Below are 23784 nucleotides of genomic sequence, written 5' to 3'. Positions count from 1 at the left end.
ACTGCCTGACAGCTTCCACCCTGTCTGCTGAGGTTCTCTGTCGACCAGACCTCGGAAGGTCAGCAACTGATCCTGTGTTCTTGAACTTCTCATACCAGGCTTTAATGCTCTTGACATCAGGTGGATTCCTTCCAAATGTTGTGTGGAAGTGTCTCTGCACTGTGGTTGGTGATCGTGTCTCATGGTACCACAGGACACACTGTGCCTTCTCCTGATTGGTTAACATGGCTTCTTGGGCAGTTGCTACGTGATGCAAACCTAAAACAGAAAAAAAAAAAACTTTGATAGCTGTAAACAATTCGACACAAGTTTAAATTTGTATCTTACTTCTAGTCTGAGTTATCAATTACGTAATCGGGGAAAGACTTTTCGGACACCCTGTATATTCAAGACAGCTTGTGAGCAACTGAAATGTCCAGTAACAAATGTAAAACAGTAGTAGATCTCAGGGTCATACAGGATGTCCCAATAGAAAGTTTGTATTTTGTGTCTCAGAATAAAATAGAGGTTGAAGTCTATCATGAAATTTTTATATATTATTGCAATATACAGTTTAGGAATGTACTTCTTAAAAACAGTGTCATTCAAGTGCAATCCAGCATGCCTACGGTACTCATTTAAATTGTGAACAAAATTTTGTATGAAGACTCAGCATGTAGACACTGGCACGTCTGCCATATTGCTGTGGATATTTTCTTTCAGTTGCTCCAGAGGTCGGATTATTGACATACATTATAGATTTGACATATCCCCATTGGAAAAAATCTATAGGGCTCAAATCTGGACTGTGTGGTTGCCACGTTTTCACTCCTGGAGATCAATTTGCCAGGGAAAATTCCATGAACTCGCAGTATAGATGCGTTGGACAAGTGTGCTGCGGCTTAGTCTTGCAGAAACCATGTTTGTTAGCTATAACCAAGAAAGTTGTGCAATTCAGGCACCAAAAAGTCTTTCAACATTGTCACATAATGTTGCAAATTCACTGTAACTGCACAACTGCTTTAGTCATCGAGAAAGTGCAAGGCTGTTGTTCCTCAAGCCGACACTGCAGCCCATACATTAACTTTTGGCGAATGAAGGGGTTTCTCATGCTTCTGTGTAGGATTTGCTGCCTTTGAGTAGTGGCAATTTTGCTTATTGATGCGACCATTCATGTGAAAATTAGAGTGGTCAGAGAACAAGATGTTAAATGAAGGGCACTCAGTCACATCATTAATGAACTGCAGCCTCTGTCTGGCGTCCTGAGGCTTTAATTATTGCGTCAGTTGGATTTTGTAAGGGTGCAGTGTAAGGTCTTTCTGCAGAATTCGGTGCAATGATGATTTGTGCACACACAAAGAACTCTCCTGCTTACGAATGGAGATGTTATGATCATCACAAACAGATTGAGTTACACACTCCACATAGTTGCCCGTTCACTATGGCCTTGATCACTTGGATTTTGGTTTGGCCAGGGCTGAACCAGTCTCCTCAAATGTTTTGATTAATTTCTCATTCACATTATGCAATCCATGATCACTGCAAAATTTCCTCCAACCTTCAGTTGCTAAATCACAATTTTTTGTGAAATTCAGAAAACTGTTCACATAAGGGACAGAAATGCTGACCAAGGTGCAAATCCCAAGTACTGTTTGCTGGAACACACACATTTCTTGACAACCCCCTTTCATATCCAACTTCCAGAAACAGTATCTTTTTCCGCCAGGAAGCATGAAGTTATTGTTATAGAAGTTATGTGTTGTAATCTATTTTTGTGTTTTTCTATTGATTGTACTTGTAGTTTCACTTCTTAAAGGTAATTTTTGGTCAGGCTGTGTATTTTGTGATGTTGATCACGGATCTCGAGACTACCAGATTGGATAGTGCTAGTGTTGGTCGAATGCTTTACTAAGGAAAAAATTGCACAAAGTTAATTTATTTGTAATGTTTTTCCCATGCCAGGTCAGACTTACAATGTGTGTACACATTTGCACAGGTTTGTATGTTAAAACAGTAATAAGCATTTTAGCCAGACATTGAATAACTGCATGTTTGTATAAGTGTCATTCATTCACTTTGTATGTATGTTGTTGTCCTTTGTATTATAATTAATCAACTTTTCAGCCATTGGACGTGTGCTGTCTCAGCCACATTTGCATGTTCAGTTTTTCAAAGACCAGGGAAGACATAGCTGGCTGCCATACTCATCTGTTGTGCCCTACAGCTCATTTACATTTGTGGAGGCTAATAATGAAGAATTGGCTGAGGTGAGTCCATTATAAGAATATATTGTTTAGTTAATTAAGGGTAGAAAAGAAATGAAGCAACACTGCAACACCTGTAGGCAAAATTCTATTACATAGAGTTTAGCTATCTGCAACCATTACAGTTAGTATTGTTTTACAGATAAATGGAAGTACTGACTGATGTTCATGTTTGCCTTTGCTGTTTACTATGGACAGTATATTATGGTATATATGGATTACGGAAGTGTCCGATTCCACCCGTACTGCTTTGACACATGACGTCATCAATATGGTGGAAATGGCTATTCTAAGCATCTCCAATATTGCGCCAATGATGTTACTACATACACACGGCAATAAACACGAATATACGTATAAAGACAATAACATCTCTGTCCTAAAATAAAGATAATTACAAAATCTACAGGAATAAGACACTTCCCTTGACCTATGTTGATCAATTACAGTTGATGATACCAAAATACCAATGCCTACAGCAAAAACTACGGAAATTGGAATCAGACATTGCCCTTCATCACAGCTGACTATACCAAAACACCAGTACCTATACATAAAACTACGAAAATTAGAATAGGTCATTTCCCTTGACCTATATAGGCTATGGTTATAGCTATTGATACTAAAAAACCAACACCTACAACTACGAAAAACAAAAGCAATACGCGCACGCCCCTTCACACACACACACACACACACACACACACACACACACACACACACACACACACGGTGAGAGAGAGAGGGGGGGGGGGGCTCCATCAAACACAACAAGACAACGTCTACAAACACAACCAACTCATAAACTCTGCGCCTTAATGACATCACACACCATAACACCCTTACGCCATGGGACAAAGCAGATGGGTGGAATCGGATGCTTCCATTTACCCTCACATCCCCCCCCACCCCCCCCCACCTTAACCTCATTCCCATTAATCATCACATCCCCCCCCTCCCTCCCCGTTAACTTTTTCACTCTTAACACATCCCAAATGTCATTGGCATTGTACCATAGTGTTGCTGTTCTGTCTTGTAAATCATATTATACATAATTTTTACATTTCCGTGTACTATTTTGTGTATACTGCAAAACATCATGAAGTTGTTTGCTCTTTCCCACATTTCTGGCCTTCAGTTGCAGTGAATGAACTTCATCCTGTGTTAAAAATTATTTGACTGAGAAATTCTCCTTTCCCCATGGCTTAATTCAAAACTATGTTAAAGAAACTTACTTAAAATATCAGTTAGCATAAAGTATGTAATTTGTCATTCTTTAGCAGAGTGTTAAATAAATTGCTTCAAAAATGTTTTGCAACCCATACATATACCTGAGCAATATGTGGGCTTAGACTGAAGGGGAGTATTCTTACCATCAAAAAGACATATTACGCTGTAGAAAGGCACTATTAAAAGACACTTTATAAAGATTTCGGCCACAGCCTTCACCGGCAAAAGAAAAACGCACACCATTCATACACTAAGCAAGCACACCTTATGCACACGTGACTGCAGTTCTGTCCTGAGATGGTGGAGTTGGAGGTCACGTGTGCGAGAGGTGCTTGGTTGTATTTATGAATTGTGCATGTTCCTGTTTTGCTGATGAAGGCTGTTGCTGAAAGCTTTACGTAAGTGTTTCTTAATTGTGCAGGCACAATTTAATGTGTCTTCTTTACAGTAAGTAGCAATCTGTTTTTTTTCCTGTGTTGTTGATATTCCTATCTGGAGTTTCCATTGTTTGAAGGGGAGTATGGAATGGAAAGACTCATGAAATTAACAAAAACACAAGTTCACTGTTATTATGCGGACACTGTATTGTGGCAGTTTTAGGTGGAGAGTGTTTTGAACTGTTGTCGCCTAAGATACTGTTAGAGGTCAGGCCTGAACTACCCCTGCCAAGCGCAGCAAGCAGTTGTGCTGTAGCCACTACCAAATGCTTTGTGTGCTCCAATTTGCTTTCTGTTGTGGATTGCTTGTTTGTTTTTTCTTCTATTGAATGAATGAAGAGACTAATCCTGGTACATAAAGGGATTCAAATGTACTATCTTCTCAGTGTATCCAAGAAAATGAAATTTTGACAGAAAATTTTTGGCCAGATCACTACACTAGTAAGGACCAGTAGTGCAGTCCCCGTCTAGCAGCCGCGTGAGTTCTATTCTGAAAATAATGTGGAAAACGTGTTGTTCGAACACATAATAATGCCTAACCGGAAAATAATCGTGGGATAATTAAACCTGTGATTCTGGCAGGGTTAGTGAAGTTAATCGGCAAACAAATTTGACAGTGGCAGCAATAGCTACAGAATTTGTGATGACAAGATTGTTAGAACGAGGAGGGAGAAGAAATGGGGACATCACACAAATTATGGAAGAATAAGATGATTCCAATTTTATATAAAAATTTCGTAATACTACTTTTCGATCTCATGCTTGAGAAGCTGGTTCGTATGAATGAAATGTGTAACTATTTCCTAACATAAAGCATTTTGCTTGTAGTAGGCCTAATAGGCATTTGATATTGGTACTTAGTGGATTATATTCTGTCGTGTTATAAAAATGGTCATTTGTGCCAAAACAGTCTCATTTATTTGGTGTGTTATAAAATTGCTGCCATATTAGAAAGGCCTATTTTGTTTTATCTAGCAGACAGTGACAAAAGAGATGTAATCAGATTGAGAAACCACACCAGTCTTGGGTATTATTTGTATTAACAGCTTTTTCAGTATTTATTTAGCGTATGGCTAATACAGACATATCATGAAGTTACATATACATATGTACATATTGACACACAAGAAACTTAAGTTTGTCTTTACAACTGAATATCCAGTCCTTCAATCCAGTGCACTGCATCTGGAGTTGCTAGCAGGAAGTCCTCTTTGGCGCCATGATAGGCTCGAATCCTGCATTCACTGACAATGTGGTGAACAGTCTGGTATGGAGCCCCGCAGTCACAAGCTGGATCAGGCAGCTTCTTCCACTTAAAGAGAGCATCCCTGCATCACCCATGGCTGGTACGGATTCTGTTGAGAGTAGACCAGGTCTTGCGTGGTAAGTCGAATCCACTTGGAAGTTTAGCACCTGAGAAGATGTTATGCAGGTGCACATCTGTCACTGCTTCCCACCGACCTTTCCATTCTTCAAGAGGTTTGAAATTCTTAGCAACCATGTCAGCAGCATCGCAAAGAGTTGGATGACGTGATTTCAGTCTCTTGCGATTTAAAAGTGGCAGGTCGCTATGCACGGGTAGGTTAGAATTCCTGCAGATCTTGTGGAATTCTCTCATAAGGGCAGTACATCTGCATAGATCAGGAGGCATTATACCGGTTAACAGTGGAAGCCAATAAACTGGAGTAGATCTGATTGTGCCAGATATTATGCGCATTGTCGTATTCAGCTGGGTATCAACAAGCCTTTCATGATGACTATTCATCCAAACAGGTGCACAATACTCAGCACTTGAGTATACCAAGCCCAGAGCTGAAGTTCGCAGGGTGGTTGCTGAAGATCCCCAGGTAGTTCCGCATAGCTTGTGGAGGATGTTGTTTAGAGTCCTCAGCTTTTGAGCTAAGTTAAGAAGGTGTTGTTTGAAGCATAGTGTACGATCCAGGATGACACCAAGATATTTTGGGTTCCAATTGTGACGAAGAATTCTGCCTCTGAAACTTACCTCCAGTTTTACGTTCGCCAACTGGTTTTTCAGTATTAGATAACGACATTTCGATTTTTCATGTAGCAAAAGGTTTGACGAACTTTGATGAAGTAATAGATTCTTTCGCAGAAAGGAAAGCACGTCATGTAAAGCTGTAGCAAGATTAGAGAGAAAAAAATGCTTGGAGCTAAGGTTTGAAGAAATGTGTAATTTCTTGCTTAACTCTTGTCAGTGTTGATTTTATACATCCTATATTTAATTTTATGTCACACAAAACAGCAAGTTATTAACTAATAGGCAATAAAGAGTTCAGATTTTCTGAAGAGTTCTTGTTCTCTCGATTACAAATAATCCCATCCTCTATTAATTGTGAGATTTTCTTAAATTTGGGCAGGCTGTCAAACCGGCCGACTGGGAGAAGGAGAGCCACCACAGGACATTTCAGTTTCCACTCTCCTGAATATAGTTTGGACGTGCGGTAGAAAAATGCTTTGTGAAGAGTTGTGGCACTGCACTTTGGCATATTTAAGACCAAATAATATGTCTTACATTTCCTCGAATACGTATGTTTTATGTTTCAGACTTTTCAGAAAGATGTGCACTACCAGATGAACATATTTTGAAAATTCAATTTTTTTTAGCATTGACCAGGTTCGCAAATGTTGTAGATCCGGGGCTGATGTGCAGAGCAGTCTAAGTTATAGTGGGTAGTCTCCACGTGACCCCTGTGTACATTTAGTGATTTTGCTGTTTCCCCTTCGTTTACTCTCATGTCAAATGAAAACAAAACGGATATCTGTGGCTGGGAGCTCTCAAGTGAATTAAAACACATTCACATAATTACGGAAGGCTGAAATATGTCATTAGTTTCAGATTTTATTTTATTTCCACCTTTCTGACAGTCAAGCATTAATCGCCTTGTGGAACAGTGAAGTTATTTTTGTCTGTTTGCTAAAGAAATTTGACTTTTGTTAACCTTTTCCACAGAGGCAGTCAATGTATTTGAAACGAAATGTTTAATTCCACAGTACTGGATACTTTCAACTGTTTGCTGCATTTCAAGTGCACGTTTTCATATTCTAGCATGTATGGCATGATGCCATAATAAAGAACCAAACATGATGTAATAAAGTACTGGTGCTCCAAGAAAATTTACACTCCAAAAACCACACTGAAAAGCTTAATATCAGGTCGAGGTCTACTTCATTGGGAATCTGGACATATGAATGTGCCCTTTAAGTATGCACTTTAAATGTGCACATTTTATTATGGTTCACGAAATTCCAATGCTCTTGCAGTATCCTCTGATATCTTGTTTCTTTTATGACATAATGTATGATCTTTCAATGTTTTACACGTACGTACATATGGGCTTCCTACGTCATGATAGCCACCCAAGCACGGTGTCGCCTGTTATCTGCACTATCTGGCAACTGCTGAAACGAACCTATTTCTAACAGGTCGCGGGAAAATATTGTGAATGGTGGTTTGAAAAGTGTTACTTTCAAAGTAAATATCCTTTTACATAAGTTGAACTATGTGCAACAATGTGCCATGAATTTACTAAATCACAGAGCATTTTACTCTCATTTAAAAATCAACTCTTTGATGATGAGCCATTTAGAAGAATTTTGAACCCTGAAGATCAGAGATTTAGGTCATTATTAAAAATTTTACTGGCACATTTGTGTGATATACCTTAAAGTGTAACAAGCACAAAAAAGATCAACAGTATATGCGAAATCTGAGCTTCTCTTGCAGCTTGAGACCAATATTATATGTGAAAGCTTTTCTTTTCTTGTAGCAACACTATGTATATTAATTTAAACTATTAACTTTCCCTGTTTGTGTGTTCATGCTACTTAACAGTGATGTTGCTGTTGGCTGACTACATCGCGTGTCCTATGCTCTGAATATCCGGTGTCATTGGCTGGCGAGATCGCGTGACATGAGCTACGAATGGCTTACAAAAGTGCATTGAAATCTCGATTTCAATGATTTGGAAAGTAACATGCGGTGTTTGGTGGAATTCCAATGTATACTTCCGTGATACGAAAATACACAGCGTACATGTTGCTGCACATCAAAGATATTTCCAAAACGTATCTTTTTCCCTGAGTTTCGTTTTCTGAAGTGCCAGGAAATTGTATGCCCATTTATAAAACCATAACCATTCAAAGGATTGATAAGGGAAAATATACTGTCGCCCGGGAGAAAGTGTATTTTTAACCAGGAAATCCAGGAATTTTTTTTCCTTGTCCATGTATACACCCTGACAAGGTAGACTTTATGTACCCATGTCTTGAAAAGGAACCCAACACTGTAGAGCTAAACAATAGTTAGGAAACTCCTCTCCCAATATTGTACAGCCCAAAAATTAGGGTTCCCACACGCTGCAGCCTCACTGCTGACACCTCTCAGCCCTCACGGCTATCTTGCTTTTTGCTTGGAGTATTTGCGCTGTAGCAGTTCGCCTTGTTAGCTGAGCACATTATTTCCAGTGGTGTAAAATGAAAACTGTGCTCTCTGCATCATCTTACACCAGTTATAGGATTCATAAGGGATAAAAAGTAAAAATTTAAGAGGGGCCATCCACATTCGAACCATGAAGTTAATTTGCCAGCACCTGTCACGAACAGTCATGGAAAGCTATGATGGAGGAGCAGTTGATTTGTGTAGTCAGTGATGTACTGATGATTTTTTTTTCTCGGTGATGATTTTTTATTTCTCGGTGGAAATATTAAATGCTTAACTTAACAATTTTAACATACCAGGTGCTAGAGTGTAATGAAATGAATCTTCAAACAAAAACACTTGGTTAGCAAGGAAAAATATTCGTAGAGTAAATAATTTAAATTTGAGTCTTGCTTTTCCCATATCTTGGTGTTTCTAGTACAAATGTGCTGTGTGTACCAATAACAGAAATGTCTGTAAACAGCTAAAGCAGAAAATGAGGAAAGAGCCATCCTCTCCTTAGAGATTCATATCATGTTATTACCACAACCAAGATTTGTATTTCAGACAGAATCATTAATAACATGTCAGTATAAAAAGTACAAATGTGATACACAATCCTAAAAAAAAAAATTGCATCTTGTAGAGCTGGGCTGGGTGACAAGATTGAGTTCTGTTTTTATTGAGTGCAGGAATGTCATGTACGGGGAGATGGGATTGCCAGTTATTTTTGTAAACTCCCATTTGAGAGCATATCCTTAACACAAAAATGAGGGAGCTGTATGGCTGAGAATAGGCAACCAGAAAATTGGAGTGTGTCTGATTGTTCCTATGATTACGCACATAAGGTTGAGCTGTGACTCAACAGGTGTAGTGTACGGGCTGTTGATCCAGACTGCAGTACAGTATTCTGCCACAGGAAACACCAGTCAAGAAGTTCGTAGTATTGGAGCCAATGACACCCACATTGTACCACAAAGTTTCTACAATATGTTTCTTCGTGTCATCTTAGTGACAGTTCTTAGAAAATGCTCTGTGAAGTTGAGCACTCTGTCAAGATCTGTATGGATAAGTTTACTGATAAGAGTTGGCTGATATGTACCTCGTGTATTGGGTCACTGAAAGCAGTGGAAGAGTAGCACGATAACGCTATACTCAACTGTTCCAGCAGTGGTGGGAGCCACATCACAGTAGTTTCATTTGAGGGTGGTTGCATCATTCAGTGTTGTGTAATGTACATTTTTGTAATCAGGTATTACAGGTATTTCCACTTTAGTGAAGGTATTTTCACAGAATCAGGGGTGATTGCAGTAATAAACTGAATCAATCATAATTACACTATTACTCTGCAAAGAGCTGTCGGAGCGGTGTATATATTGTACCAAAATACTCGGTAGGTGTCCCTGAACAGCCTTTGTTTGTTTACTGGAGTTCTGGTTCATCCTGTGTATAATAGGAACATCAATATACAGCAGAAGCAAAATGTGAAGAAAAGACATTAATTTGAATGTGAGTGGCATTAAGATTTATCTAGCCAACAGCTGTTCATTGACTGCCACCTACTATCTTCCATTTGGCTACCTCTAATATGAGATGAAGATGAATTTTCAGCATCTGCTCTGTGCAGTGAACAAGCACAGCACATTGGTTGCACATTGTAATGTTTACGTATGACAGAAATTACGGTTCTTGGTGAGGAGAAAGAGGAAGTGGTATGAAATGCGCATTTGAATGCAAAACATTCACACTATGGATACTTCCATCAGTTCTTTCAACAGCTCAGAAATTATCTGGAGCACTTTTTCAGACAGTTACAGACATCGTTTTAAGGTCATCACAATAAACCTTCCTTATTCTAAACAAGGGATGATCCAGGATGGAGTAATGATAATTCATATTTCCTGTGAGGTAATATTGTGTCAGTTTTATTTATGTCTAATCCCTGTCCCAAATCTTTCATATGTTGAGTTCTGTTGTGATATTTTTCTGGTTAAAACTGATATTTTTTAGTGAAATAGTCTTCATGCCCCTTGTCCAAGATAGCCATACTGTCAAAAACTGATAAGTGTCTGTGTAATATCATTATTCATAGTTTGCACTATTGGAATTATTTCCATAGGTATAAAGGGACAGTAAGTTCTGTGTATGTTGTTAGAGAAAATGTTTATGAATAATCTGCTTGACTGCAGTGTTGATAGTGACCAAGAAGCAACCAACCACAGCTCAAATTTCAGGATGGCCGGCAATGGTTCCTGCTCCTAACACAAACCAGCTTGATATCCTCAACTGGCACGTGGTGGTGTTCAAGCAGCAATGTTGCACGGTAAAGGTGATGATAACAGGAGGCCAGTTTCATCATCATCATCATCGAGCTGTGCCGATTCTATGTGCAAGCAGGGTAGCCTGCAGCATAACCGTGCATTCAGTAGTGATGATTGGTGTCACACATCTGAACATGATTCCAAACCACATCATGACTGGCCCAGCTCTCCGTTGAATGCCACAGGACTGTTTACCTGAAATATTGGTGCCTTTGACTGAAATGTGCATTTGTGCATGGCGACCTCAACACTCGTCAGCAACCATCATTTGGACAAATCCTACACTTGATCCCATTGCAGATGCACCTTGCCTATCTCCTTCGCTTACCATGATGCTGGGGTTTTGTACTGTTATATTTAATGGAAACATGGAATCCAAATGGAGCATGTTGAGAAAGAAGCTTGGTGCCCTCCCAGTCCACTGGGTGCTGAACCGCACAATAACCCTGGGTTTGGTATGGGGTGGCAGTGGGGTGGGTGGACTGCTGTGGCCTCTTGTGAGATTGTGAACCACTGAGGGTTATGGCAGGATGAAGCCTCTCTGTCATTTCTAGGTTCCCGGTTTAATACAGTACAATACAAGCAGTATAGTGATAGTTTACTGTTGATACAATGTGCAAATTAAGTTCTTATTAATTGCTTGTCTTTTGTCAATACCTACCTTAACTCTTGTCTACATGATAGGTGGATGAATCATTTAATGGTTGCTATTGCAATGTCGTCAGATGGAATGGGGAAGACCTTCAAAAGAGTAGGCTTGAGATAGCAATATATGAAGCATTGTTGTTTAAACAAACCATGTGGATGACAGTGGCCTATGACATCACTAGTTTGTATACTTAGATTAAAATTAGTTGTTGATTCACAGATGTCAGTACTAGGGAGCAAAGTTACTGGCGTGTACACAATGTGCCACTTGCTCATTGATTGATAGTTGTGCTTGGGGGGGGGGGGGGGGGTACTTGTGGGCTGTAATCACAATTGTTCTTGGTAGTAGAGAAAGTGGTGGTGGTGACTACAGCAACTATAGGGATGGCAATGTGTACAATACCATGATCACCTCGCCTCCCATTCCCTTCCCTCCCACCCTATGCAGCACATGGCAAGGCACTTCTGCCTGTGCCTGCAGAACAGGCAACATAGCATGTACGTGTAGGCTGAGAAACAGCTGTGTTAGGTGATGTCTTTCCCCCACCACTTCACTCATTGTAACTCTAGGAACAAAGTTATTGAATTATACATCGTATTATGGCAGCTTTGTACCTGGGGTTTATGTTGTCACTTTCTCAACAGTTGTTGCAATCCTTCCTAAAAGGCTTAAAGTTTTAGATACTGATTCGAGAAAGCTCAAATAGATTCATACAACAAAGCCTTGTCTCTTGTGTACATGCCCATCATCACTGTACACTTCACACAAGAGTTTGAGAAACTAGTTTTAGAACCACTTTCAGACTTTCTCAGCTATTCCATGTTCAAACAGTACATAAGAAAAATTAAGATCTACATCTTTCCCTTTGAGCTCTGATTTTGTTTATTTTATCATGATCATCATTTCTGACAGTGTAGGTGTGAGTCAACAAAATGTTTTTACATTTGGGGAAGAAAGTTGGTTATTGTCATTTTGTGAAAAGATCTTGCTGCAGTGATAAACATCTATGTCTCAGTATTTGTCACCCCAACTCACTTATCGTATCAGTTACACTGTCTCCCTTGTTTTGTGGTATTACAAAGCGAGCTGCTGCTCTTAGATCATCTTTGATATCGTCTGTCAACCCCAGTGTAGGCAGTCTCTCTGGTAGATTGGATGCATCCTTTAAGTGTTCTGCGAGTAAAAGACAGTCATTAGTTCACCTTTTTCACAACACTTTCTATATGATGGATATAATTTAAATTGTTCTTAATTGTAATCACTAGATATTTAGCATTTTTTAGTACTCATATGGAGAACTTGACACTGCTCATTGTTCAGGGCAAGTGTCAGTTGTCATACCGTGCAGATATCTTGTCTAAGTTGTTTTGATCTTATGATGAATTTAGTAGATAGGAAATGACAGCACCATCTGTAAATAATCTCCTATCTCAGCCTGTTAGCTCTTCCATTTGTTTGGATGATCTTCACATTGCCATCTATTGGCAGGTGGTGTCATTGGCATCGCTACTGGTCTTCCCTTCAGGGAACAAACTCTGGGGAATTAAACTTCTCCTAGTGGCTTGGCTGACCTTATCTCGTCGTGAGGAGATCATTTTAGCTAGGTTGCATGTTTAGGACAGTTCTTATTTGGCCATTGTTTAGTGGTAATCCCCCACCACTTTGTGTTCATTGTCATCAACCTTTGAAGATTCGCCATTTCCTGACTGAACGCCCTTGTTTTGAGTGTTTGTGTTCCAGTGTATGTTTGTTGTCAGAGCTATTGGCCGTTTCAGTGAATGATGTGTGGGCTGTCGACCACATTTATTTTTTGTCTGTTGTAGCAATATGGCGAAGAACATTTAATCTTTGATTTGTGACCTCTGCTGTCTCTGTGGTGTATTTTTTCGACCTTTCCCCGAGGGGAAGTCTGTGGTTTTAGCTCTCTTTCCTTCCATCGATTGGACATAACATGAAGTATGACCATTCATGGGAAATCACTAATCATCTTGTAGCACAAATGGAACAAACTTCTTTTGGCATGCAGTTTTAATAGGAGATGCTTGTAAGGAGTGGTGTCAAAAGCCTTCTGGAAATCTAGCAAAGTGGAATTAACTTGAGATTCCCTGTTGACAGCACTCATTACTGTGTGAATGAGAAGCCAGTAGCATTTCACAAGTAAGATAATTTCTGTAACATGCTAGTTATATGTCAGTAGATAATTTTCTTTGAGGTATTTCTTGTTGTTGGAATACAGTAAATTGTGGCATCTTATTACAAATCTGTGTCAATGACATGGGTCTATAATTCAACAGATTATGTCTACGAGGACATGCTGAACAGTAATGCCTCCAAATTTTCAACGTGAAAACTGTTAAGAGATTTTTAAATAAAATGGATGTTATTAACATTCTACGTCTTTATGCAGCCCTTTAGTGCTAGAGAACTCTAAATTGTAGCATGAAACACAGCAGTATGGGACATAACTATGTTGTTACTTGGGAAATGGCGTGTTGTAATTGAGTTTCAAATTCAAAGAGTTCGTCCACACATGGAGCATCCTCTCCATCTGCATGACGATACCAGACAACACACGAGCACTGTGACATCTGCAGGAAATGGACACTTTGGTTTCACTATTATTGATCCTCCTCTTACAGTCCTGACTTAGTCCCATCTGAGTTTCATCTGTTCCCAAAACTGAAGTAATGCCATCGAGGACTTCACTTTGATAGTGATGAAGTGGTGCAAGCAGAGGTGAGGTTGTGGCTCCGTCAGGTAAGTCACACAATGTACAGTGACAGTACCAGCAAAATGGTCTCGTTTGGAAAAATGTGTTCATCGTCAGAGTGACTATTTTGGGAAATAAATATGTAGACAAGAAGAATAAAGATGTAGAATGTTAATTATGTTCATTGTATTGTAAAAGTTGTAAGAGTTTTCACATAAAAGTTTAGAGACAATACTTTACGAAACAGCTCCATATTTCCTTTCTTTGTGTATTGGTATATTGTGTGCAACTTTCCTTCTTCAGGTACGGATCTTTCCTTGAGTGAACAAGAGTACACTATTGCTAAAAATTCATCTGTGTCCTCCAAAAGAAACTTAATTGGTATACTATCTGGACTGGGTGACTTGCCTTCATTAACTAACTTAATTTGCTTCACTAGATTGAAGGATCTGCTTCCAAGGTAGCTATTCTTGATTCATGTTCTGGGCAGAATCATCTTGGTGCAAGAAAACTGTGTCCAGTAGCCATGCTTAGTAACACTGTCATCTGTAACATTACAGTCATTGTTACACAGTTACTATAGCAATGAAAATAAGCAATTTTTGATAATATAATTGGATGGATAAGAAATTTTCTCAGCAAGCAGTGGCACAAGAAAAAACATCCGAAAAGTTAAGGAAATTTGTGAACTGTGGGAGCCATTAGCTCTTCCTCCTGACAGAAGGGGAAGGAAGAGGGATGAAGTAAAATGACTGGTGAGGTTTAGGAATTGGGGAGGGTTGCAGAAAAGTCACCCAGAAACCAGGTTCATGGGAGACTTACTGGACAGTATGAGATTGTACTTGGTCTCTTTATTGTTGTTACTGTGTTAGTGTCTTTTAGCAATAGTGATATTTATGCATTTTTCTTGTTGCAGATACGAAAGAATCCAAAAATGATGTCTGCATTTCATGTGAAACGATCCCAAAGAGCAAAATTTTTGTCTGCAGCAGAGGAGGCAAATGAGATGATTGATATGACAAGGTTTGTTGTGATTAATAATTCTGTAGTAATGTATAGTATTACTTTGCTGCACTTAATGTAATTTAATTATGTGTTTGTAGAGAGGAAAGACAAGAAACGTTTGCTAAAAATTATCCACCGCCACAGAAAACTAAAGACAGAGAGAATTTCTCGCCGGCATATACAAAGCAGCAGAAGAGAAAGCTAAGCATTCAAGAAGACTTGAGAAAACCTGTAAAGAAGGTCAGTTGTGTAATGATTGTCATTTATTTGAAAAGTATTTAGCGCATGCAAGTCATTGATTTATTGCAATTGTGAAACAGAAAGCGAAAAGGGACCTCTTCTCTATTTTTTTTTTTTAACTTTTAATTTGAATTTTGGCCGGTTGAATGTTGCCAATGGAAAATAGATGGTTTGAGGTAATGTTTAGTAATGTTTCAGTTTGTTACCACTGTTTAATTTGACAGATTTAAGAAACACATTCTGCATATATATTGCAATCAAAAATTTTGAATTCAAAAAATCCCAAGGAACAGATTTTTGAGATATTATGTTTTATAGTAGCTAGTGGATTTGATTTTCCATTTCTAATATTCTTGCGTCTGAAGGTTTGGAGATTGCCCACAAACAGCATTTTCACCTCCTTTTTGTTGGTTCTGGAATATCTGGCTGGTAAGCTTCTTCCTCAGGATCCTCATTATCACTGTCTAGAGGTTCTGGTTTTGCTTAAGGACACAGAACACCTTTTTATTCCTCTTTGTAATAGTCCTGATGTTTTCAAAAAGATAATCTTTTTGTTTTGTTGTCCTCACTGTGGAATTACAGCACTGGGAAACCCAACACATCCATTTTCTTGAGGCAAGATGTGGTGCACAAGCTGATTTCCATCAATTTTCATTTTGTAGTGTACTCTACATTTGGAGCTGGTGATAAACTCAAAATGGATATGCTTGGTTATGTTAGAAGTACCGTTCTTAAAGACATTTGGCCTGTCATATGTATTGATAGCAACTTCACCTTCCTGATTTCTAGCAGCAACAGTTGTGTTAACATGTCTTCTAAGTGTAGGTTCTTGTTGCTGCAGTCATCCCAGCTGTCAGCTACCATTTTAGGGCCTCCAACTGCAAATTGGTGACATCTGTAGGCATTTATAAGTCTCGTATAAAAACGGACCGCTTGTCTTATTTGGTGTTATTATATTCATAAAACATTCTTCTTTCATACAAAGCTGCTGAGCTCCTTAAAATGCCAATAATATTTAGGAGGTAGTGTTTTGTGAAGCATTGCATACACAACTGTAAGATTTAGAAAAGGGCCTTCTTGTCGGGCCAGTTCTATTTCTCCATAACAATAAGTGTTTCTTTTTCAGAAGACTGACATTGATTGCTTTTAATGATATTATTGACTTCTGGTGGATTCAAACAACTTTCAAGTAGATTTGAGTATGTGCAGAATGAAGTAAATTTCTACAATGTACAAAAAAACAAAAATAGATATTTCAGACATTATTGAAAGTTTTTGCTTATACTGAAAATTGTACTTCTCTGACAAGTGGCCCCCTTTTCGCTTTCCAATTCACAATTGTTTCTTTGAGATTTGTTGGTACTCTTCCATCTATTATGAAGCTTCAGAAGTTGTAGAGAGGAAAATGCCCTGAAATATTTTGATAACGTAACCAAGAGAACTGCAACTGGAGTGACATTGGCATATTTCCAAGCTAAGTGTGTGTGTGTGTGTGTGTTTTCTGCTTTGGACATCTTTGTTACTTCTGTTGTCGGAAACATTCTTCACAAAGTAAACTAATTCATGCTGTGGAAGTGTTTTATTACTTCCAAGTATCAGAACAGCCCTTGCTTTCAAACACGTAGCATAATGAGGAGGGTGTTACACTCTCTCTTGACTGCACTGAGAAGAAGGAAAAAAAAAAAAAAAAAAAATAGGAAGAATCTGGATAGGTGCTAGAAAGCAGTAACAAGCTATGACACTGATCCCAGATAGGAACAGATTCACAGTATCTTTAATATATTGTTAAACTTGAAATCTGAATGGCTATTAAACATTTCCTAGCTGCCTTTTCAATCTCCCAGCAGTTGTTTCATCCCTTGCTCTAGAAAAAGCAGTCGTCTAGGTAGATGAGCAACTAGGGGTTCACAGTTTTCCTGAAATACTGTTTTGTTCACCTGCCAAGTTTCCTTTGTGGCTCCAGATTTCTTATGTTATTAAACCAAAAATATATCTTGTTTTACTATGATTTATAGAGATCTTTATGACTTTGACAAACACAGTTTAAGGACTGGACGGTTCCACACTGTGTTAAAATCGACTCTCCTAACTAGTCAATCGAACAGTAAACGAACTGCAAAACATTTGCGGTCTTTAGATTTGGTTGCAACAAAATATAAATTTCTTTTGATGACTGTACAGTGACTTGTTATAGGACAAATATTAAAAAGTTTTTCAAGTGTTAATGTAGTAAAGTAATTGACTTTCCAGTAATATTTTCAACTTTATAACAGAAAAATTGAATTTTTTTATTAATGTAATTATTTCAAAAATATTTAAAGACTTAGTTACGTGTTCAATACAGACTGGAATAGGGACAGGAAAATACGTTGGAATAATTTTATAACCCAACCAATAAATGAACCATGTGGGTATACTCAGTAGAACGACCCAAGCTGCTAAACATTGTATACAGAGTCACTCATTGATTCCTTCCAAAATGAAAATTTTGCTCATGTGGCCAGAGCGATTATGATTTAAGGTGGGAGACTACCCAATGCCAGAGTTAATGTAAAAGAGAGTGTAGAATTGCCTCAGCATAACTTTAGACTAATTCAGCTTGCGTTAGTAATAAATAATTCAGTCTTTACAACATTGCTACTGGATACTAATTTGTTGTTTGTGATATTTGCTGCAAAAATTCACTCTTCATCAGACATTAATTACTGTAATTCTATTTTCATTTTAGATTATGATCTTTAAATATTATTTAGCTTGATTAACATTGTCTGTTAGTTGATAGTACATTATTACAGGATGCATCAAAATTCAACAAAGGAATGGATAAGTCAAGCAGTACACTTTAAAAACGAGTATTTTTGTTCAGATGCCTAGTGAAATATTTCTGTTAATCTAACTTAATATGCAGCATAAATCTATCTTCCATAGAGACTGTTTAAGTGCTGCATTTTTAGCACCTAATTGTATCACAATATTTTTAAACAACTCTAAACAATATTTGACAGCTGGTTGGTGTTGTGGGCAATTCATTTCATTCTAACAAGACATTATTTTTTCCATATAACTGATCATCAAGCTATGGCTGCTACTAGAAGGGTAGATCCTTGTTGACAGAAGGGGACAAGTCAATTGTGAAGGTCACATGCACTTGAGGAATGTGTTAAATGCCATAAAACAAACAAAATCTCTTGCATTAAGCTCTTATTGTCTGTACATATTTCATATAATTAATATGTCACAGCCATTGATTAGTGCTAGACCACCAGACCCGAATAAAGTGAGTGCCCGGAAACTGAAAGGTCACGGGATCGAATCCCTGTCAGACCATGGGTTCTTTCAGTCTACTTTTAACATAACATCCATCTCTCAGTAATGTGAAGATTCTCTAGCGACAGCATATGGTTCATATTTCATGTCCAAGTGTAGGTCCTCATAACCCAGTTTGATAACTAAGGTCGGATAGGGGGACAGGCAAGTTGCTGAAGTGTCATCCAATTGAAAGGCTTGCACCACATCATTGAACCACACAAAATTATTATTATTATTGGATCTTTAATTGCCATTTCACTATTGATCAACAAGGCTGAGGGCTAAAAATGTTTCACCATTTACACTTAAGTGCCAAAGAAACTGATATGGGCATGTGTATTCAAATACAGAGATATGTAAACAGGCAGAATATGGCACTGTGGTCGGCAATGCCTATATGAGTCAACGAGTGTCTGGTGCAGTTGTTAGATCAGTTACTGCTGCTACAATGGCAGGTTATCAAGATTTAAGTGAGTTTGAAAATGGTCGGTGCACGAGTGATTGGACACAGCATCTCCGAGATAACGATGAAGTGGGGATTTTCCCTTATGACCATTTCAAGAGTGTACCGTGAATATCAAGAATCCGGTCAGACATCAAATGTCAAACATTGCAGCGGCCAGAAAAAGATCTTAAAAGGATGGCACCGACGACGACTGAAAAGAAACGTTCAGTGTGACAGAAGTACAACCCTTCCACAAATTGCTGCAGATTTCAGTGCTGGGCCATCAACAAGTATCAGCATGTGAACTATTCAATGAAACAACATACAGGCTTTAGGAGTCAAAGGCCCACTCATGTACCCTTTATGACTGCACGACACAGGCTTTATGTCTCGCCTGGGCCTGTTAACACCGACATTGGGCTGCTGTTGACTGGAAACATGATGGATGTGTCCGGATATGGAGACAACCTCATGAATCCATGGACCCTGCATGTTAGAAGGGGACTGTTCAAGCTGGTGGAGGCTCTGTAATGGTGTGGGATGAGTGAAGTTGAAGTGATATGGGATACCTGATATGTCTAGATACGACTCTTACATGTGACACGTACGTAAGCATCCTGTCCGATCACCTGCATCCATTAGTGTCCATTGCGCATTCCGGCGGACGTGGGCAATTCCAGCGGGACAATGTGACAGTCCACACACCCAGGCTTGCTACAGAGTGGCTCCAGTAACAGTCTACTGAGAATGAGATTTTCACTCTACAGTGGAGTGTGCGCTGATATGAAACTTCCTGGCAGATTAAAACTGTCTGCCCGACCGAGACTCGAACTCGGGACCTTTGCCTTTCGCGGGCGTGAGTCGTGCTTCGGTAGCTCAGATGGTAGAGCTCTTGCCCGCGAAAGGCAAAGGTCCCGAGTTCAAGTCTCGGTCAGGCACACAGTTTTAATCTGCCAGGAAGTTTCAACAGTCTTCTGAGTTTAAACACTTCTGCTAGCCATCAAACTCTCTAGACATGAACATTATTGAGCATATCTGGGATGCCTTGCAACATGCTGTTCAGAAGAGATCTCCACCCCCGTGTACTCTTAAAGATTTATGGATGGCCCTGCAGGATTTATTGTTAAATTCCCACCATAACTACTTCAGACATTAGTCTAGTCCATCCCATGTCATGTTGCGGCATTTCTGTGAGCTCGCAGATAACCTATGCAATATTAGGCAGGTGTACCAGTGTCTTTGGCTCTTCAGTGTAGTAAGTAGAAGTAATGAAACACTATTGAGAGAGCATTTAACAGTTAGAAAAGAATAAATTGTTTGGAATGTGTAAAAATGCAAAGGGAAGGGGTAAAGGTGGTGTGGGGGGGATGGGGTTATCTCCCTGTCAGTATTGTTACAGCGACCCCCCCCCCCTTAATGTTGAGCACGTGAGCTTGTAATGTTGACATTAATTGGATTTATTTAAACAGTCAGTATAGGAAATAGGGAAGTAGATGACAATTATTTGAAAAATCAGTATTCCATTTAAATTTGTTAATAAAATAGTGAAGGAGATTAATATGTTTCATATTTTTGTGTGTACTATAAAATTTTAAGGCCATAAAGAACATTGATATATTAGTTATTGAGGAACGGAAGACATACAGGTTAGTTATTCCAAAAATTTAACCAAAAATGATTTGAAACTTCCTGGCAGATTAAAACTGTGTGCCCGACCGAGACTCGAACTCGGGACCTTTGCCTTTCGCGGGCAAGTGCTCTACCAACTGAGCTACCGAAGCACGACTCACGTCCGGTACTCACAGCTTTACTTCTGCCAGTACCTCGTCTCCTACCTTCCAAACTTTACAGAAGCTCTCCTGCGAACCTTGCAGAACTAGCACTCCTGAAAGAAAGGATATTGCGGAGACATGGCTTAGCCACAGCCTGGGGGATGTTTCCAGAATGAGATTTTCACTCTGCAGCAGAGTGTGCGCTGATATGAAACTTCCTGGCAGATTAAAACTGTGTGCCCGACCGAGACTCGAACTCGGGACCTTTGCCTTTCGCGGGCAAGTGCTCTACCAACTGAGCTACCGAAGCACGACTCACGTCCGGTACTCACAGCTTTACTTCTGCCAGTACCTCGTCTCCTACCTTCCAAACTTTACAGAAGCTCTCCTGCGAACCTTGCAGAACTAGCACTCCTGAAAGAAAGGATATTGCGGAGACATGGCTTAGCCACAGCCTGGGGGATGTTTCCAGAATGAGATTTTCACTCTGCAGCGGAGTGTGCGCTGATATGAAACTTCCTGGCAGATTAAAACTGTGTGCCCGACCGAGACTCGAACTCGGGACCTTTGCCTTTCGCGGGCAAGTGCTCTACCAACTGAGCTACCGAAGCACGACTCACGTCCGGTACTCACAGCTTTACTTCTGCCAGTACCTCGTCTCCTACCTTCCAAACTTTACAGAAGCTCTCCTGCGAACCTTGCAGAACTAGCACTCCTGAAAGAAAGGATATTGCGGAGACATGGCTTAGCCACAGCCTGGGGGATGTTTCCAGAATGAGATTTTCACTCTGCAGCGGAGTGTGCGCTGATATGAAACTTCCTGGCAGATTAAAACTGTGTGCCCGACCGAGACTCGAACTCGGGACCTTTGCCTTTCGCGGGCAAGTGCTCTACCAACTGAGCTACCGAAGCACGACTCACGTCCGGTACTCACAGCTTTACTTCTGCCAGTACCTCGTCTCCTACCTTCCAAACTTTACAGAAGCTCTCCTGCGAACCTTGCAGAACTAGCACTCCTGAAAGAAAGGATATTGCGGAGACATGGCTTAGCCACAGCCTGGGGGATGTTTCCAGAATGAGATTTTCACTCTGCAGCGGAGTGTGCGCTGATATGAAACTTCCTGGCAGATTAAAACTGTGTGCCCGACCGAGACTCGAACTCGGGACCTTTGCCTTTCGCGGGCAAGTGCTCTACCAACTGAGCTACCGAAGCACGACTCACGTCCGGTACTCACAGCTTTACTTCTGCCAGTACCTCGTCTCCTACCTTCCAAACTTTACAGAAGCTCTCCTGCGAACCTTGCAGAACTAGCACTCCTGAAAGAAAGGATATTGCGGAGACATGGCTTAGCCACAGCCTGGGGGATGTTTCCAGAATGAGATTTTCACTCTGCAGCGGAGTGTGAGTTTGGAAGGTAGGAGACGAGGTACTGGCAGAAGTAAAGCTGTGAGTACCGGACGTGAGTCGTGCTTCGGTAGCTCAGTTGGTAGAGCACTTGCCCGCGAAAGGCAAAGGTCCCGAGTTCGAGTCTCGGTCGGGCACACAGTTTTAATCTGCCAGGAAGTTTCATATCAGCGCACACTCCGCTGCAGAGTGAACATCTCATTCCCAAAAATGATTTGCAATAAAGTTTGAAGCAGCAGAAAACAAAGGCCAATTATAAGATAAGGCAGTCAGGTAGATGCTGTATTTCTTGATTTCCAAAAAGCATTTGACTGTTATCACTCCTACATTTTTCGTCAAATGTATGATCATATGGGATATCAAGTGAAATTTGTGACTGGATCAAGGAATTTTTGGTGCGGAGGACACAGAATGCTATCTTGCGTGGATAGTCATTGTCAGATGTAGACATAACTTCAGGTGTGAACCCAGGGAAGTGTGTTAGGACCCTTGCTGTTCATGTTGTGTATTATTGACCTTGCAAACAATATTAGTAGTAAAATTGGGTTTTTGGCCAATGATGCAGTTACCTATAATGAAGTACTATCTGAAAGAAGCTGCATAAGTATTTAGTCAGATCTTGATTAGATTTCAATGTGGTGCAGCCATTGGCAACTTGCTCTACATGTTCATAAATGTAAAATTCTGCACTACACAAAACAAAAAAACATAGTATCCGATGACTATAATAATGAGTCACTGTTGGAATTGGTCAACTTATACAAATATCTGGGTGTAACACTTTGTAGGGATATGAAATGGAATTATGACATAGGTTAATGTGGATAAAGTTGGTGGTAGACTTCGGTTTATTGGTAGAATGTTGGGGAAGTGCAATCAGTCTACTAAGGAGATTGCTTACAAATCATTAGTGCAACCAATCTCAAATATTGCCCAAGTGTGTGGGATTGTATCAGACAGGGCTAACAGGATATTGAATGTACACAGAGGAGGGCAGCACAAATAGTCAAAGGTTTGTTTAATCCATGGGAAAGTGTCACAGAGATACTGAAGAAACTAAACTGGAATATTCTTGAAGATAGGCGTAAACCATCCCAAGAAAATCTGTTGTCAGAGTTTCAAGAACTGGCTGTAAATGGTTACTTTAAGAATATACTACAACCCCCTATGTATCGCTCACAAAGGGGTCATGAAGATAAGATTACAATAATAACTGCAGCCGTAGAGGCTTTTCAGTCATTCTTCACATGCTCCATACGTGAATGGAACAGGAAGAAATCTGAATAACTGGTACAGTGGGGCGTACCCTCTACCATGCACCTCACAGTGATTTGCAGAGTATACATGTAGATATACACCCATGCTCATAAATTAAGGATAATTGCAGAATGTGGTGCCACACAATGTGGCACTACACAAAACTGGCGCTAATAGCATAAGCACATAGGGAACACACACGACACAGATCTGTAATTACTTTTGAATGCATTATGGGAACAGCAGTGATCAATGTCTTATAAATAATTACTATTAAAAACAGTCTTGATCACGATTTATTTAACGAGGTGACCGGTTTCGAC

The 23784-nt window shown here is 39.7% G+C and overlaps 1 protein-coding gene across 1 annotated transcript in view; it reads left to right on the top strand.

The window, feature by feature from the left end:
• The window catches only part of LOC126251530 (histone-lysine N-methyltransferase NSD2), a 115668-nt gene that overhangs the window by 5339 nt on the left and 86545 nt on the right, over nucleotides 1–23784 (top strand). Inside the window, exons 3-5 of the mRNA XM_049952024.1 lie at nucleotides 2104–2246; nucleotides 14945–15051; nucleotides 15132–15273. Coding sequence (XP_049807981.1) covers nucleotides 2104–2246; nucleotides 14945–15051; nucleotides 15132–15273 — 392 coding nt within the window. The remainder of the gene's footprint in view (nucleotides 1–2103; nucleotides 2247–14944; nucleotides 15052–15131; nucleotides 15274–23784) is intronic.

Source organism: Schistocerca nitens, chromosome 4 (assembly GCF_023898315.1).
Source record: "Schistocerca nitens isolate TAMUIC-IGC-003100 chromosome 4, iqSchNite1.1, whole genome shotgun sequence".
NCBI lineage: Eukaryota > Metazoa > Arthropoda > Insecta > Orthoptera > Acrididae > Schistocerca > Schistocerca nitens.
Note: the sequence above shows the minus strand (reverse complement) of the source record. Positions and strands in the feature narration are given on the sequence as shown.